The sequence below is a fragment of the Eschrichtius robustus genome, chromosome 7, assembly GCF_028021215.1.
Source record: "Eschrichtius robustus isolate mEscRob2 chromosome 7, mEscRob2.pri, whole genome shotgun sequence".
NCBI classification, from domain to species: Eukaryota; Metazoa; Chordata; class Mammalia; order Artiodactyla; family Eschrichtiidae; genus Eschrichtius; species Eschrichtius robustus.
This window is the reverse complement of record NC_090830.1, coordinates 77,870,797-77,885,552: the sequence shown is the minus strand read 5'-3', so window position 1 is coordinate 77,885,552 and position 14,756 is coordinate 77,870,797. Positions and strand designations below refer to the sequence as shown.

General features: G+C 39.4%; 1 protein-coding gene across 5 annotated transcripts in view; it reads left to right on the top strand.

Annotated features, from left to right (window-relative positions):
• The first annotated feature begins 9,504 nt into the window (after nt 1-9,504).
• PLA2G12B (phospholipase A2 group XIIB) overlaps nt 9,505-14,756 on the top strand; it is a 29,772-nt gene continuing 24,520 nt past the window's right edge. For all 5 annotated transcript variants that reach the window (XR_011074485.1, XM_068547791.1, XM_068547789.1 and 2 more), the window contains exon 1: nt 9,505-9,835. Coding sequence is in view for 4 of the 5 variants with exons in the window: in XM_068547791.1 (XP_068403892.1) it covers nt 9,625-9,835 (211 nt within the window). In the remaining variant the exon portion in view is untranslated. The remainder of the gene's footprint in view (nt 9,836-14,756) is intronic.

The window sequence follows — 14,756 nt, the reverse complement described above, 5'->3', positions numbered from 1 at the left end:
CACCCAACAACCTGCAGGCTCCAGCACTGGAACTCCTCAGGCCAAACAACCAGCAAGATAGGAACACAGCCTGACCCATCAGCAGACAGGCTGCCTAAAGTCATACTGAGCTCACAGCCACCTCAAAACACACCCCTTAACACAGCCCTGACCACCAGAGGGACAAGACCCAGCTCCACCCACCAGAGGGCAGGCACCAGTCCTTCCCACCAGGAAGACTGCACAAGCCCCTGAACCAACCTCACCCACCAGGGGGCAGACACCAGAAGTAAGAGGAACTACGACTCTGCAGCCTGCAGAAAGGAGACCACAAACACAGAAAGTTAGAGAAATATGTTGTAGATGGAGGAACAAGATAAAAACCCATGAGAACAACTAAATGAAGATGAGATAGACAATCTATCTGAAAAAGAATTCAGAGTAATGATAGTAAAGATGATCCAAAATCTCAGAAAAGAATGGAGGCGTAGACTGAAAAGGTACAAGAAATGTTTAACGAGGAGCTTGAAGATTTAAAGAACAAATAAACAGAGATGAACAATACAATAACTGAAATGAAAAATACACTAGAAGGAATCAATAGCAGAATAACTGAGGAAGAAGAACGAATAAGTGAGCTGGAAGACATAGTGGTGGAAATCACTGTCACAGAACAGAATAAAGAAAAAAGAATGAAAAGTAATAGGGACAGTCTCAGAGACCTCTGTGACAATATTGAATGCACCAACATTTGCATTATAGGGGTCCCAGAAGGAGAAGAGAAAGAGAAAGGGCCTAAGAAAATATTTGCAGAGATTATAGCCAAAAACTTTCCTAACATGAGAAAGGACACATTCACTCAAGTCCAGGAAGTGCAGAGATTCCCATACAGAATAAACCGAAGGAGGAACATGCTGAGAAACATATAATCAAACTGACAAAAATTAAATACAAAGAAAAAATATTAAAAGCAACACGGGAAAAGCAACAACATACAAGGGAATCCCCATAAAGTTATCAGCTGATTTTTCAGCAGAAACTCTACAGGCCAGAAAGGAGCAGTGTGATATATTTAAAGTGATGAAAGGGGAAAAACTACAACCAAGAATACTCTACCCCAGCAAGGCTCTCATTCAGATTCGACAGAAATATCAAAAACTTTACAGACAAGCAAAAGCTAAGAGAATTCAGCACCACCAAATCAGCTTTACAACACATGCTAAAGGAACTTCTCTAAGAGGGAAAGAGACCAGCAACTTAAAACAACCATATATATATATATATATATATATATATATATATATATATATATAAAACCTCATGGGAACTGCAAAGCAAAAAACTACAATAGATACACACACAAAAAAGAAAAAGCAACCTAAACACAACACTAAAGATAGTCATCAAATCACAAAAGAAGAGAACAAAAGAGGAAGGGAAGAAAAAAAACCTACAAAAACAAATCCAAAACAATTAAGAAAATGGCAATAGGAACATACATATTGATAATTACCTTAAATGTAAGTGGATTAAATGCTCCAACCAAAAGACATAGACTGGCTGAATGGATACAAAAACAAGATCCATATATATGCTGTCTACAAGAGACCCACTTCAGACCTAGGGACACATACAGACTGAAAGTGAGGGGATGGAAAAAGATAGCCCATGCAAATGGAAATCAAAAGAAAGCTGGAGTAGCAATTCTCATATCAGACAAAATAGACTTTAAAATAGACTCTTACAAGAGACAAAGAAGGACACTACATAATGATCAAGGGATCAATCCAAGAAGAAGATATAACAATTGTAAATATATATGCACCCAACATAGGAGCACCTCCATATATAAGGCAAATGTTAACAGCCGTAAAAGGGGAAAATGACAGTAACACAGTAATAGTGGAGGACCCTAACACCCCACTTACACCAATGGACACATCATCCAGACAGAAAATCCATAAGGAATCAGAGGACTTAAATGACACATTAAACCAGATGGACTTAATTCATAGTTATAGAGCATTCCATCCGAAAGCAGCAGAATACACATTCTTTTCAAGTGCACACACAACATTCTCCAGATAGATCACAGGCTGGACCATAAAGGAAGCCTCAGTAAATATACGAAAACTGAAATCATTATCAAGCATCTTTTCCAACCAAAACACTATGAGATTAGAAATAAATTACAGGAAAAAAACTGTAGAAAACACAAACACGTGGAGACTAAACAACCAATGGGTCACTGAAGAAATCAAAGAGGACATCAAAACATACCTACAGACTAATGACAACAAAAATACAACGATCCAAAACCTATGGGATGCAGCAAAGAGGGAAGTTTATAGCAAAACAATCTTACCTCAGGAAACAAGAAAAATCTCAAATAAACAACCTAACCTTACACCAAAATCAACCAGAGAAAGAAGAACAAACAAAACCCAAAGTTAGAAGGAAAGAAATTATAAAGATCAGAGCAGAAATAAATGAAATAGAGATGAAGAAAACAATAGATCAGTGAAACTAAAACCTGGTTCTATGAAAAGATAAACAAAATTGATAAACCTTTAGCCAGACTTATCAAGAAAAAAAGGAGACAGCTCAAATCAATAAAATTAGAAACGAAAAAGAAGTTATAACGGACACCACAGAAATATAAAGCATCCTAAGGGACTACTACAAGCAACTATATGACAATAAAATGGACAACCTAGAAGAAATGCACAAATTCTTAGAAAGCTGCAACCTTCCAAGACTGATTGGGAGGAAATAGAAAATATGAACAGACCAATCACAAGCACTGAAATTGAAACTGTGATTAAAAATCTTCAACAAACAGAAGTCTAGGACCAGATGGCTTCACAGGCAAATTCTACCATACATTTAGAGAAGAGTTAACAACTACACTTCTGAAATTATTGCAAAAAATTGCAGAGGAAGGAACACTCCCAAGCTCATTCTGATACCAGAACCAGACAAAGATATCACAAAAAAAGAAAATTATAGGCCAATATCACTAATGAATGAACACAGACGCAAAAAATCCTCAACAAAATACTAGCAAATCTAATCCAACAACACATTAAAAGGATCATACACCATGATCTAAGTGGGATTTATCCCAGGGATGCAAGGATTCTTCAATATATGCAAATCAATCAATGTGATACACCATACTAACAAATTGAAGAATAAAAACCATGTGATCATCCCAATAGATGCAGAAAAGGCCTTTGACAAAATTCAACACCCATTTCTGATAAAAACTCTCCAGTAAGTGGGCATAGAGAGAACCTACCTCAACATAATAAAGGTCATATATGACAAACCCACAGCAAACATCATTCTCAATGGTGAAAAACTGAAAGCATTTCCTCTAAGAACAGGAAGGAGATGAAGTTGTCTACTCTTGCCACTCTTATTCAACATAGTTTTTGAAGTCCAAGCCACGGCAATCACAGAAGAAAAAGAAATAAAAGGAATCCAAATTGGAAAACAAGAAGTAAAATGGTCACTGTTTGCAGATGACATGATACTATACATAGAAAATCCTAAAGATGGTACCAGAAAACTACTACAGACCATCAGTGAATTTGGTAAAGTTGCAGGATACAAAATTAATACACAAAAATCTCTTGCATTCCTCTACACTAATAACAAAAGATCAGAAAAGGAAATTAAGGAAACAATCCCATTTGCCATTGCATCAAAAAGAATAAAATACCTAGGAATAAACCTACCTAAGGAGGCAAAAGACCTCGACTCAGAAAACTATAAGATACTGATGAAAGAAATAAAAGATGACACAAACAGATGGAGAGATATACCATGTTCTTAGATTGGAAGAATCAATACTGTGAAAATGAACCAAAGCAATCTACAGATTCAATGCAATCCCTATTGAATTACCAATGGCATTTTTAACAGAATTAGAACAAAAAATTTTACAATTTGTGTGGAAACACAAAAGATCCTGAATAGCCAAAGAAATTTTGAGAAAGAAAAACAGAGCTGGAGGAATCAGGCTCCCTGACTTCAGACTATACTACAAAGATATAGTAATCAAAACAGTATGGTACTGGAACAAAAAGAGAAATATAGGTCAATGGAACAGGATAGAAAGTCCAGAGATAAACCCATGCACCTATGATTACCTAATCTATGACAAAGGAGGCAAGAATATACTAGATTGGCCAAAAAGCTCGTTTGGTTTTTTTCCATACGATTACTCTAGTAGTGCTTAGTTGTCTTTAACTTCATTCGAAACAATTTTGTATTGTGACAGGTGTCATATCAGCATGCATTTAAAAAAAAAACCTTAAAATTGGTGAATTTTAATATTGAAGATGGAAGAAAAAACGCAACATTTTCTGCATATTATGCTTTTACTATTTCAAGGAAGGTAAAAATGCAACTGAAATGCAAGAAAAGATTTGTGCAGTGTATGGAGAAGGTGCTGGGATGGATCGAACGTGTCAAAAGTGGTTTGTGAAGTTTTGCATTGGAGATTTCTGGCTGGACGATGCTCTACGGTCAGGTAGACCAGTTGAAGTTGACAGTGATCAAACCGAGACATTAATTGAGAACAATCAATGTTATACCATGCAGGAGATAGCCGACATACTCAAAATATCCAAATAATTTGCACAAGCTTCGTTATGTTAATGGCTTTGATGGTTGGGTTCACGTAAGTTAAGCGAAAAAAACCTTCTTGCCCGTATTTCTACTTAAATGTAACGAAAATCTTCCGTTTTTAAAGCAAATTGTGACAGGTGATGAAAAGTGGATACTGTTCAATAATGTGGAACAGAAGAGATCATGGGGCAAGCAAAATGAACCACCACCAACCACACCAAAGGCCAGTCTTCATCCAAAGAAGGTGATATTGTGTATATGGTGGGATTGGAAGGGAGTCCTCTATTATGAGCTCCTTCTGGAAAACCAAATGATTAATTCCAACAAGCACTGCTCCCAATTAGACCAACTGAAAGCAGCACTCATGAAAGCATCCGAAGTTAGTAAACAGAAAACACATAATCTTCCATCAGGATGATACAAGACCGTATGTTTTTTTGATGACCAGGCAAAAACTGTCACAGCTTGGCTGGGAAATTCTGATTCATCTGCCTTATTCACCAGACATTGCACCTTCGGATTTCCATTTATTTTGGTCTTTACAAAATTCTCTTAATGGAAAAATTTCAATTCCCTGGAAGACTGTAAATGGCACCTGGAACAGTTCTTTGATCAAAAAGATAAAAGGTTTTGGGAAGATGGAATTATGAAGTTGCCTGAAAAGTGGCAGAAGGTAGTGGGAAAAAACGGTGAATATGTTGTTCAATAAAGTTCTTGGTGAAAATGAAAAATGTGTCTTTTATTTTTACTTAAAAACCAAAGGAACTTTTAGGCCAACCTAATACAATGGAGAAAAGACAGTCTCTTCAATAAGTGGTGCGGGAAAACTGACAGCTACATGTAAAAGAATGAAATTAGAACACTCCCTAACACTACACACAAAAATAAACTCAAAATAGATTAAAGAACTAAATGTAAGGATGGATACTATAAAACTCTTAGAGGAAAACATAGGCAGAACACTCTCTGACATAAGTCGCAGCAATATCTTTTTTGATCCACCTCCTAGATTACAATGAAAATAAAAACAAACAAAAAAAACAAATGGGACCTAATTAAATGTAAAAGCTTTTGCACAGAAAAGGAAACCAAAAACAAAATGAAAAGACATCCCACAGAATGGGAGAAAATATTTGCAAATGATGCAAGTGACATGGGATTAATCTCCAAAATATACAAACAGTTCATGCAGCTCAATATCAAAAAAACAAACAACCCTATCAAAAAATGGGAAGATCTAAATAGACATTTCTCCAAAGAAGACATACAGATGGCCAAAAAGCACATGAAAAGATGCTCAACATCACTAATTATTAGAGAAATGCAAATCAAAACTACAATGAGGTATCACCTCACACTGGTCAGAATGGCCATCATCAAAAAATCTACAAACAATAAATGCTGGAGATGGTGTGGAGAAAATGGAACCCTCCTACACTGTTGGTGGGAATATAAGTTGGTGGAGCCACTATGGAGAACAGTAGCCAAGACATGGAAGCAACCTAAATATTCATCAACAGAGGAATGGATAAAGAAGATGTGGTACATATATACAATGGAATATTATTCAGCCATAAAAAAGAAGAAAATAATGCCATTTGCAGCAACACGGATGGACCTAGAGATTGTCATACTGAGTGAAGTAAGTCAGACACAGAAAGACAAATATCATGTGATTTCATTCATATGTGGAATCTAATTTTAAAAAATGATATAAATGAACTTATTTGCAAAACAGAAACAGATTCACACATTTTGAAAACAAACTTCTGGTTACCAAAGAGGAAACGTGGAGGGGGAGGGATAAATTAGGAGCTTGTGATTAACATACATACACTACTATATATAAAATAACCAACAAGGACCTACTGTACAGCACAAGGAACTCTACTCAATATTCTGTAATAACCTATATGGGAACAGAATCTGAAAAAGAATGAATATATGTATCTGTATAACTGAATCACTTTGCTGTACAGCTGAACTAACACAACATTGTAAATCAACTATACTCCAATAAAAATTTTTTAAAAATCTGAAAAAGAATGTGTATATATATGTGTATATATATGTCTCATTCACTTTGCTGTACACCTGAAACTAACACATTGTAAATCAACTATACTCCAATAAAAAAAATTTTTAAAACGTTCTGAGGATGTAGTCTATAGCACATTGACTACAGTTCACAACATTTTATTATATATTTGAAAGTTGCTAAGAAAATTGATCTTAAATGTTCCCACCACAAAAAGGAATGATAATTATGTGAAGTGATGGAGGTGTTAACTAACCTTACTGTGGTAATCCTTGCACAATATATAAGTATCAAATCATCATGATGTACACCTTAAATTTACATAATGTTATAGTCCAGTTATATCTCAAAAGCACTGAGGAAAAAAACTAGGCAAAGAGGGACTTGAATAGACACTTCTCCGAAGATGACATACAAATGACCAAAAAGCTCCTGAAAAGGTGTTCATTATCTATGACTAATCATTAGAGAATGCAAATCAAAACTGCAATGAGATACTACCTCATACCCATTAGGATGGCTGTTGTCAAAAAAAAAGGAAAATAACAAGCATTGGTAAGGATGTGGAGAAACTGGAACCCTTGTGCATTGCTGGCGGCAATGTAACTGGTGCAGCCACAGTGGAAAACAATATGATGATTCCTCAAAAAGTTAAATGTAGAATTACCATATGATCTAGCAAATCCAATTCTAGGTATGCACCCAAAAGAATTGAAAGTAGGGACTCAAACAGGTATTTGCATACTAATTTCACAGCAGCATTATTCACAATAATGAGTACTGACACATACTTCAGCATGGATGAACCTTGACAACATTACGCTCAGTGAAACAAGCCAGACACAAAAGGACAAATATTGTATGAGCCATTTCTATGAGGTACCTTGTATAGACAAATTCATATGGACAGAAAGGAGAATAGTGGTTGCCAGAGGCTGAAGGAAAAGAATGCGGAATTATGTTTAATATGCATAGAGTTTCAATCTGGAATGATGAAGAATTTCTGGAGATGTAAAGTGACGACAGCTGAACAACATTGTGAATGTACCTAATGTAAAGACACTGCACTGTCCATTTAAAAAGTTAAAATAGTAAGTATGAATAGTTTACTGCAATTACAAAAAAATTTAAGGTATCAAGAAATGGGGGAAAAATACTATTACTAGCTCCAGTAAGAGCTGGATCAGCAGAGCCTTCTCAAAATTAAAGATTATCAAATATTATTTGTGACCTTGCATTTGCCAAGAGCAACTGACATTGCTTTCAGTTGTATGAACTGAAAATGAAGTTATTAAAAGTATAAATTTTAATGACCTAATAGATGAATTTACAGAAAAGCAAGTCAGAAAAATGATCAATCACGACATCATATATTAATGAAGTATTATATATCGCATTATATAAAATTATGACACCAAAAATATTTTTGCAGTTTATAAGCTTATATTGTTACTCAGTTATCACTATTACCCAATTATATTTTACAACAGTGATAACACAATAAAACATTTTTAAAGGAAAACTTTATATTTTAGGTCCTTTAATGGCTCTTTTTCCCTGCTTTTTGAAAAGGAGCTCCGCATTCTCATTTTGACTGGGCACCCCAGATTATGTGACAGCTGGTTCTGACCCTCAGCTCTTATCCTTGATAGCCTGTTTATATTTGACTGAGTAATTTAACCTTTGTATCTCAGTTTTCTCACCTCTCAAACAGGAATGGTATTTACCCTCCTTCGTAGAATTGATGTGAAATTTTAAAATATATATATACACACACACACAGTGGTTTGAAAAATTATATGTACTTTAAAATATTGGTGGCATTGTTGCTGTTCATATGATATATTTTATAACTACTACCCTTCCTGGAGTCTGAGTCTTTAGACAAATACATTTCTTATCTAAAATGAAGAAATTTAATTCATTATTTTCTCTGGGGCTTTCCAGACTTTTGAGAGAGAAGCTAAGTGACTCATTTGGTCCATAAAGCCATCGTTTTTTAGCTTAGTGATTTCATGGATGGAATTTATTTCTTCACATGACTAAAAGCAAAGTATACACTGAAGATGATGCCAAAACACTAGACTTCGGTCAACACTTTTAAAGCCTAAAATTTCAAATAGCGATTCTGATAAACTCTCTGACTTTTAAGCAACTCAATGGAAGAACAACACTAGGAGCGCTGAGTTACCCCAGCTCTATCTCAGGGCAATCTGTAGATACCAGACGCGGCTGAGTGTAAATAAAAATACTGCTGTAAATACAGAGGCAAAAATGCCCCAGCACCAGGATGGCTTTGATGAGGAGCTCTGCCAGATTAGAGGACTGAGTCTGAGAGCCAAGCATTGACCGACGCAGAAGCTGGGGTCCTAGATCTGAACCCTTCCATCATGCACAGTTACAGCAAACTCTGACAATATCCGGACCGTTGGTACAGGTGACACTGTTGACCCGCCATCACTGAGGGTTTCCTGAGTCCTTTATACATCTTCCTGCATCTCCCTATATCTCCCTAGTCACCATACGTAGGTGACTGGCTTAGGGGTGCGGCTAGGTCCTTTGTGTCAAGAGGCCTGTCCTAGGGGACCAAACTTGTAACTAATCCATAGGTTAACCAGCTGGTTGGGGATAGAATTCCAATTGCTCCACAACTCATGCCTCTGAAAAGTTGGCTAACATCCCCCTGCTCCAGGGCCGGGGAATCCGCTCTGAAGTGTTCTCTCCCTCACTGGCCATCCCTCAGATAGGCCCTCCTACTGCTTAACCTTTGCCCTTTCTAATTGCCCTGATCTCATCCCAACCTCCAGAGCTGTGTTTAAAGTCCACCTCTGGGGAACACACCGATTGAGTGCTCCAGATAATCCCTTTCCCAGTCCTGCCTGGCATCTGGCTGGTGGGCCGTGTACCCAGACTTCCTGGGACACTGGCTGGGGTTTGAGGAGGGACCTCAGTACCTACCTGGCTACAGGATGACGCTGGCCACCAGCTTCTTGATTTTGTGGCTCAGCCTGGGGGGTGGCCTGGCTCAGAGTGACACCAGCCCTGACGCAGAGGAGTCCTATTCAGACTGGGGCCTTCGGCACATCCGGGGCAGCTTTGAATCTGTCAACAGCTACTTCGATTCCTTTCTGGAACTGCTGGGAGGGAAAAATGGAGTCTGTCAGTACAGATGCCGATATGGTGAGTGCACGGCTTCTCTTCCGGTGAGACTCTCACTGGTGGACCTGTGAACAGCCTGAGCAGGGCCACAATCTGTCATGTGCTTTTTCCTGTTATCCACCTCTTACAGGGGTGCCAGATTCAGCAACTAAAAATATAGGACACCCAGTGAAATCTGAATTTCAAATAAACAACCAAGACTTTGTTAAAATATGTGAGATATTTGGGACACACTTATAGTGACAAATTACTGGTTGTTTATCTGAAATGTAAATTTCACTGAGCTTCCTGTGTTTTACCTGGCAAACCTATTCCAAGGAGTTTTGCGAGAATTGTTTCCCTGCGGACAGTTTAATGGGTTTATTGTGAGGCAGGTAGGTACTTAGGAAAAGGTGGCAAGGGTGGGGAGAAAGAATAAGAGATGTCTTTGGGAGGTGTTCCTAGGGATGGAAACTAAGCTGAACATTCAGGGAAAATTCTGCCAGAAAACTCTGAGCTTCCTCAGTTACTCTGCTCCTAGCTTGGAAATGGATTCGCCTCTCCCCCTGAATGCAGTTCACACCTTCCTTCCAGATCTGTCAGTCTCTGATCAATTTGCCTGACCCCGCCCCTCCCCCAAGAGAGCTGTCCCTGCCTCAGTCAGCAATGGCAGTCCTTTGGTGGGTAGGATGGGTGTCTGCCAGCTGCCTCTGTCCACCAGGCATCAGGCACCAAGCAGGCCTGGGACTGTCCCTCAGGCCTGGTGTGGGATGTGGAACTGAATGGGTAGGACCTCACCTGAGTTGTAAAGAGGGTACACGGGAGCCTGCGTGCAGTCCTGGCTGCAGAAGAGCAGACCCTGTGGCCTGTCCTTCCTTCACCTCGCACTGGAATTCAGTGTAACGGGAGCAGAATGTGGAGCCCTGGACCTTGCAGCTGGGAGGCAAGGGGTAACTTCAAATGCAAACGAGAATGTTTCTGAAAGCATACACAGCCTCATACAGCATTTGCTTCACTGTTTAGTTTACCAGATGTTTCATCATGGGATTAAGAGATGAAAATGGTGAGTTTAGCCTAGCAGGAAAACACTTGAGAAATATTTTCTCCAGACGCTCAACAGATAAAACTCAGCTTGGAGAGAGACTCAAAAGAGCTACACACTTGCTGGACTCACCCAGTCTCGCAGTCCCTTTTTAACCTTTGAGCGGGGGAAATCCCTTCCTTATAAACGGGGAGTGATTAAGAGACCATGGTTAAGCCTCCAGAACCAAAAGTTTTACAGCACAGGGGCTTCCCTGGTGGCGCAGTGATTGAGAATCTGCCTGCCAATGCAGGGGACACAGGTTCGAGCCCTGGTCTGGGAAGATCCCACATGCCGCGGAGCAACTGGGCCCATGAGCCACAATTACTGAGCCTGCGCGTCTGGAGCCTGTGCTCCGCAACAAGAGAGGCCGCGACAGTGAGAGGCCCGCGCACCGCGATGAAGAGTGGCCCCCGCTTGCCGCAACTAGAGAAAGCCCTCGCACAGAAACGAAGACCCAACACAGCCATAAATAAATAAATAAATAAAGAGGATGCATTTCAAATAGTAAAAAAAAAAAAAAGTTTTACAGCACAGAAGCTTTCATCTCAGAGGGGAATGTTGAAAAAAGGAAGCTGCAGCGTCTTTGTGAAGATTCCAAAGGGTAAATCTGTGCTAGGACCCACCTGGACCGCTAGCAATGTCTTCGTCCAAGGTGTGTTAGACTAATGCAGAGATGCCTTGTCACAGGGACTGTTCTCACCTAGTTTGCATGGATAGGGCAGGAAAGGGTTAACTCACTTCAGATATTTGATCAACACTGGTGCTATTTTCCTTCCTGGAGGCAACACAAGACTTAGGTCTGTGGCTGAGCAAATAGATAACAGAAGGATTTTTTTTTTTTTTTTTTAAGGGAAACGAGAACCAAACCCTTTTTTTTCTCTAGCAAAACGGCATTAAAAGATTTTAGCAAATTTTGGTTGCAAGCCTGCACCTGGGTCGGTCGATGCATCAGCCATGGGTGGGGGATGGGAATAGTCAACAGAGAGATTGCAAGAACACAAATAACTCCACTCACTCTACAAAACAGGACCTGTCTGACCAGGGGTCTGAAAAACACGCAGGAAATAGGGGGTTAAGCCTTGTTACCTCTGGAACGCAGCAGAGCCAAGAACCTGGAGGCTGTGCCCAAGCAGTACAGAACTTCTTCTTAAGTTGATTGTGGATCAAGCAGGCTTTTGAACAGATAACGCCTACTAACTAACTGAGTCTCTCTGTTTGCCTTGTGATACACTTCTTGTGCACAATGCTTCTCTTTCTTTAAAAGAAACTTGCCGTGCTGCAAATCCCCTGAAGGACTTGTTTAAACAGACTGTTGGCCCTCACCCCTCTTATACTGATTGGGTAGGTCTGGGGTGGGACCAGAAAATTTGCATTCTTAAGTGTTCGCAGGTGATCCTGCTGCTAGTGGTCCTGGGACCACGCTTTGAGGAAAAACCTGCTTTAAAAACTGCAATTTTTTTTCTTTTTGTCAGAAGGAACAATTTAGCAACAGTTAGTCTACAAGAAAAAAAATTGCCATTTGGTAGGTACTTACCACTGCTTAAAACAGTGGTTCCTACCTTGCTCTGCACTTAGAATCACCTGGGGGGGGGGGGGCTTTAAAAAATGCCTGCTGCCCGAATCAATTAAATGGGAATCTCCATGGGTTGGACCTAGACATCGTTATTTTTAACGTTTCCCAGGTGATTGCAAGGTGCGACCAAGGTAGAGAGCACTATTTAAGGGGTCATTCAGCCCATAGGTTGTTCAGACAGGCAAAGGTGTATTTGTATCCTGCTAGCCTACACTAGCGTATCAATATTGCTTTCCACACTTCTTGTATCTACAATTCGTTTTCAGGTCAACACACAACATCTGAACTTGCCAAATGATGGGGCTGTAAATACAACGAGATTCAGCACGGATCAATAGCATACATGGTACAACTGGTTTAAGGTGTCTGCACTAATGTGAACACAATTCCCTCTCCCACCTCAGGAATTCTGATTCAGTAGGTCTGTGCTAGGAACTGCACACGTGGTCCTCAAACCAGACTTTGAGAAATACTAGTAATGGAAAAATCAGGGGTTTGTACTGGGGGGGTGGGGGTGGGGGAGTCTCATTGCTGATGACCTTGGGCAACTTACATCTCTCAACCTTTGTTTCCTCATGTTTATAACTAATGTTAATAATACCTACCTTACAAGGTTGTTGTAAGAATTAAAGATAATATATATAAAGAATTAGTGCCGTATGGAACATGGCAGGTACCAAACAAATTTTATAAATGTTATGAGAAAATCTGGTGAACAGGTTAACTATGCATTCTGATTCTTCAGATTCCCTTTCAAAATAAAATTAAAAAACATGAAATCCCAGTGGCTGGACAACACCCTCTCAGCTTCTGGAAGAGATCATCAAATGATGATTTAGGTGTTCTGTGCCTTTATGAAGGTCTCTGAGGCAGAGTTTCTGTGTCTTGTAAATCATGATTTAAGCTATTATCCACACTGTCACACTTCGATAAAAGGACCTCATGATGATTTTCTTCTTGGGTTTAGTTCTAGGAAGAAAGGTATCCTTAAATATCAGCGTTCTTATTTTCAGGAGAACTTTTTATCTGTTTGAAATCTTAGAGCAAAATTTTATGAACCTGTGAGTTTATACATTTTTCTAGACAAAGAATTCACAGCCTTCATCAGATTCTTAGAGGACCTGTGGCCCCAAAAAAGAAAACAGCTACTGACTTAGAGAGCAAAGGTTGTTCTCGAGAAGGGTGAGGAAATGTCCAGGTTTGCCGGTGATGGAGGGAAGGGGTGCGGGTTCCTGAAACGTGGGACTTTAAGTACTAAAACAAGGATGGTCCCAGGCAAACCAGGACAAGTCGCTCGCCTTACCTCATGCAGTAACTTAATGTGTTTTAGTGACTGAAATAGAGTTTATTGCTTCAGTTAAATTGTCACAGTTCTGTTTTGTTCCCTTGTTGTGTTCCTCATGCTGTATTTGAGGGTTTCTGGCAGGAAGCAGGATGTGCCCTTCAAATACGGCCCTTGGACTCCTAGGTAGACCTCTAGTGGAGCACACAGAGCCACTTCTGCGGGAACCAGCTGGGTGGGGAGAAGGGCCACACCCTCCTAGGAGGCTCAACCCTTGACCTGGGTGATAAAGCCCCAGACATTTTTACTGTTGTTTTCAGTGACAAAACACAGAGAAAAACGGTGGGGCCCCGGAGGCAGCGGACCTTCCTGCGGGTAGAACTTTCGGGTTTCATGCCTAATTCCCTCATTTGTCTTTTAAGTGTTTTGTGGCGTTTCACTTTATGCAGAAGTTTTAAATTTTCCTAAGAACCAGTCTATCAGTCCTTTTCTTTATAGCTTCTGCATCTTTTGTCTTGCTTAAAAGACCATCCTCACATCAAGATCATAACAACATTCGGCTCTTTTTTCTGTGAAAGCAGCTGTAGCTAATACGTAAGGAATGAGTGTTGCTGTGTTCTGAAAAAAACTTTTTTGTGAGCACTAAAATTTTAATTTCAAATAACTTTCATATGTCACACAATACTATCCTTTTTTTGACTTTTCCCCCAATCATTTAAAAATATAAAAATCATTTTTATCTGGCAGGTTATACAAGAACAGGCAATGGGCTGGACTTGGGCCAGTGTTTGCCAAGCCCTGATCCAGAAGATCAGATGGTCAGCCTCCCACTCCTATAAATAGCCAAAACCAAAAAATAAAATTAGTTTGTGGACATTGTACATTATTGATGCCTAGACTCAAAACATCAAACTGAAAAGACTCAACACAACTCAAATCTGCTCCAACTGTAATATGAGGATATAGTACCTTATTTCTGTCTGGATTCAAACCATCAAACTGAAAAGACTCAACACAACTCAAA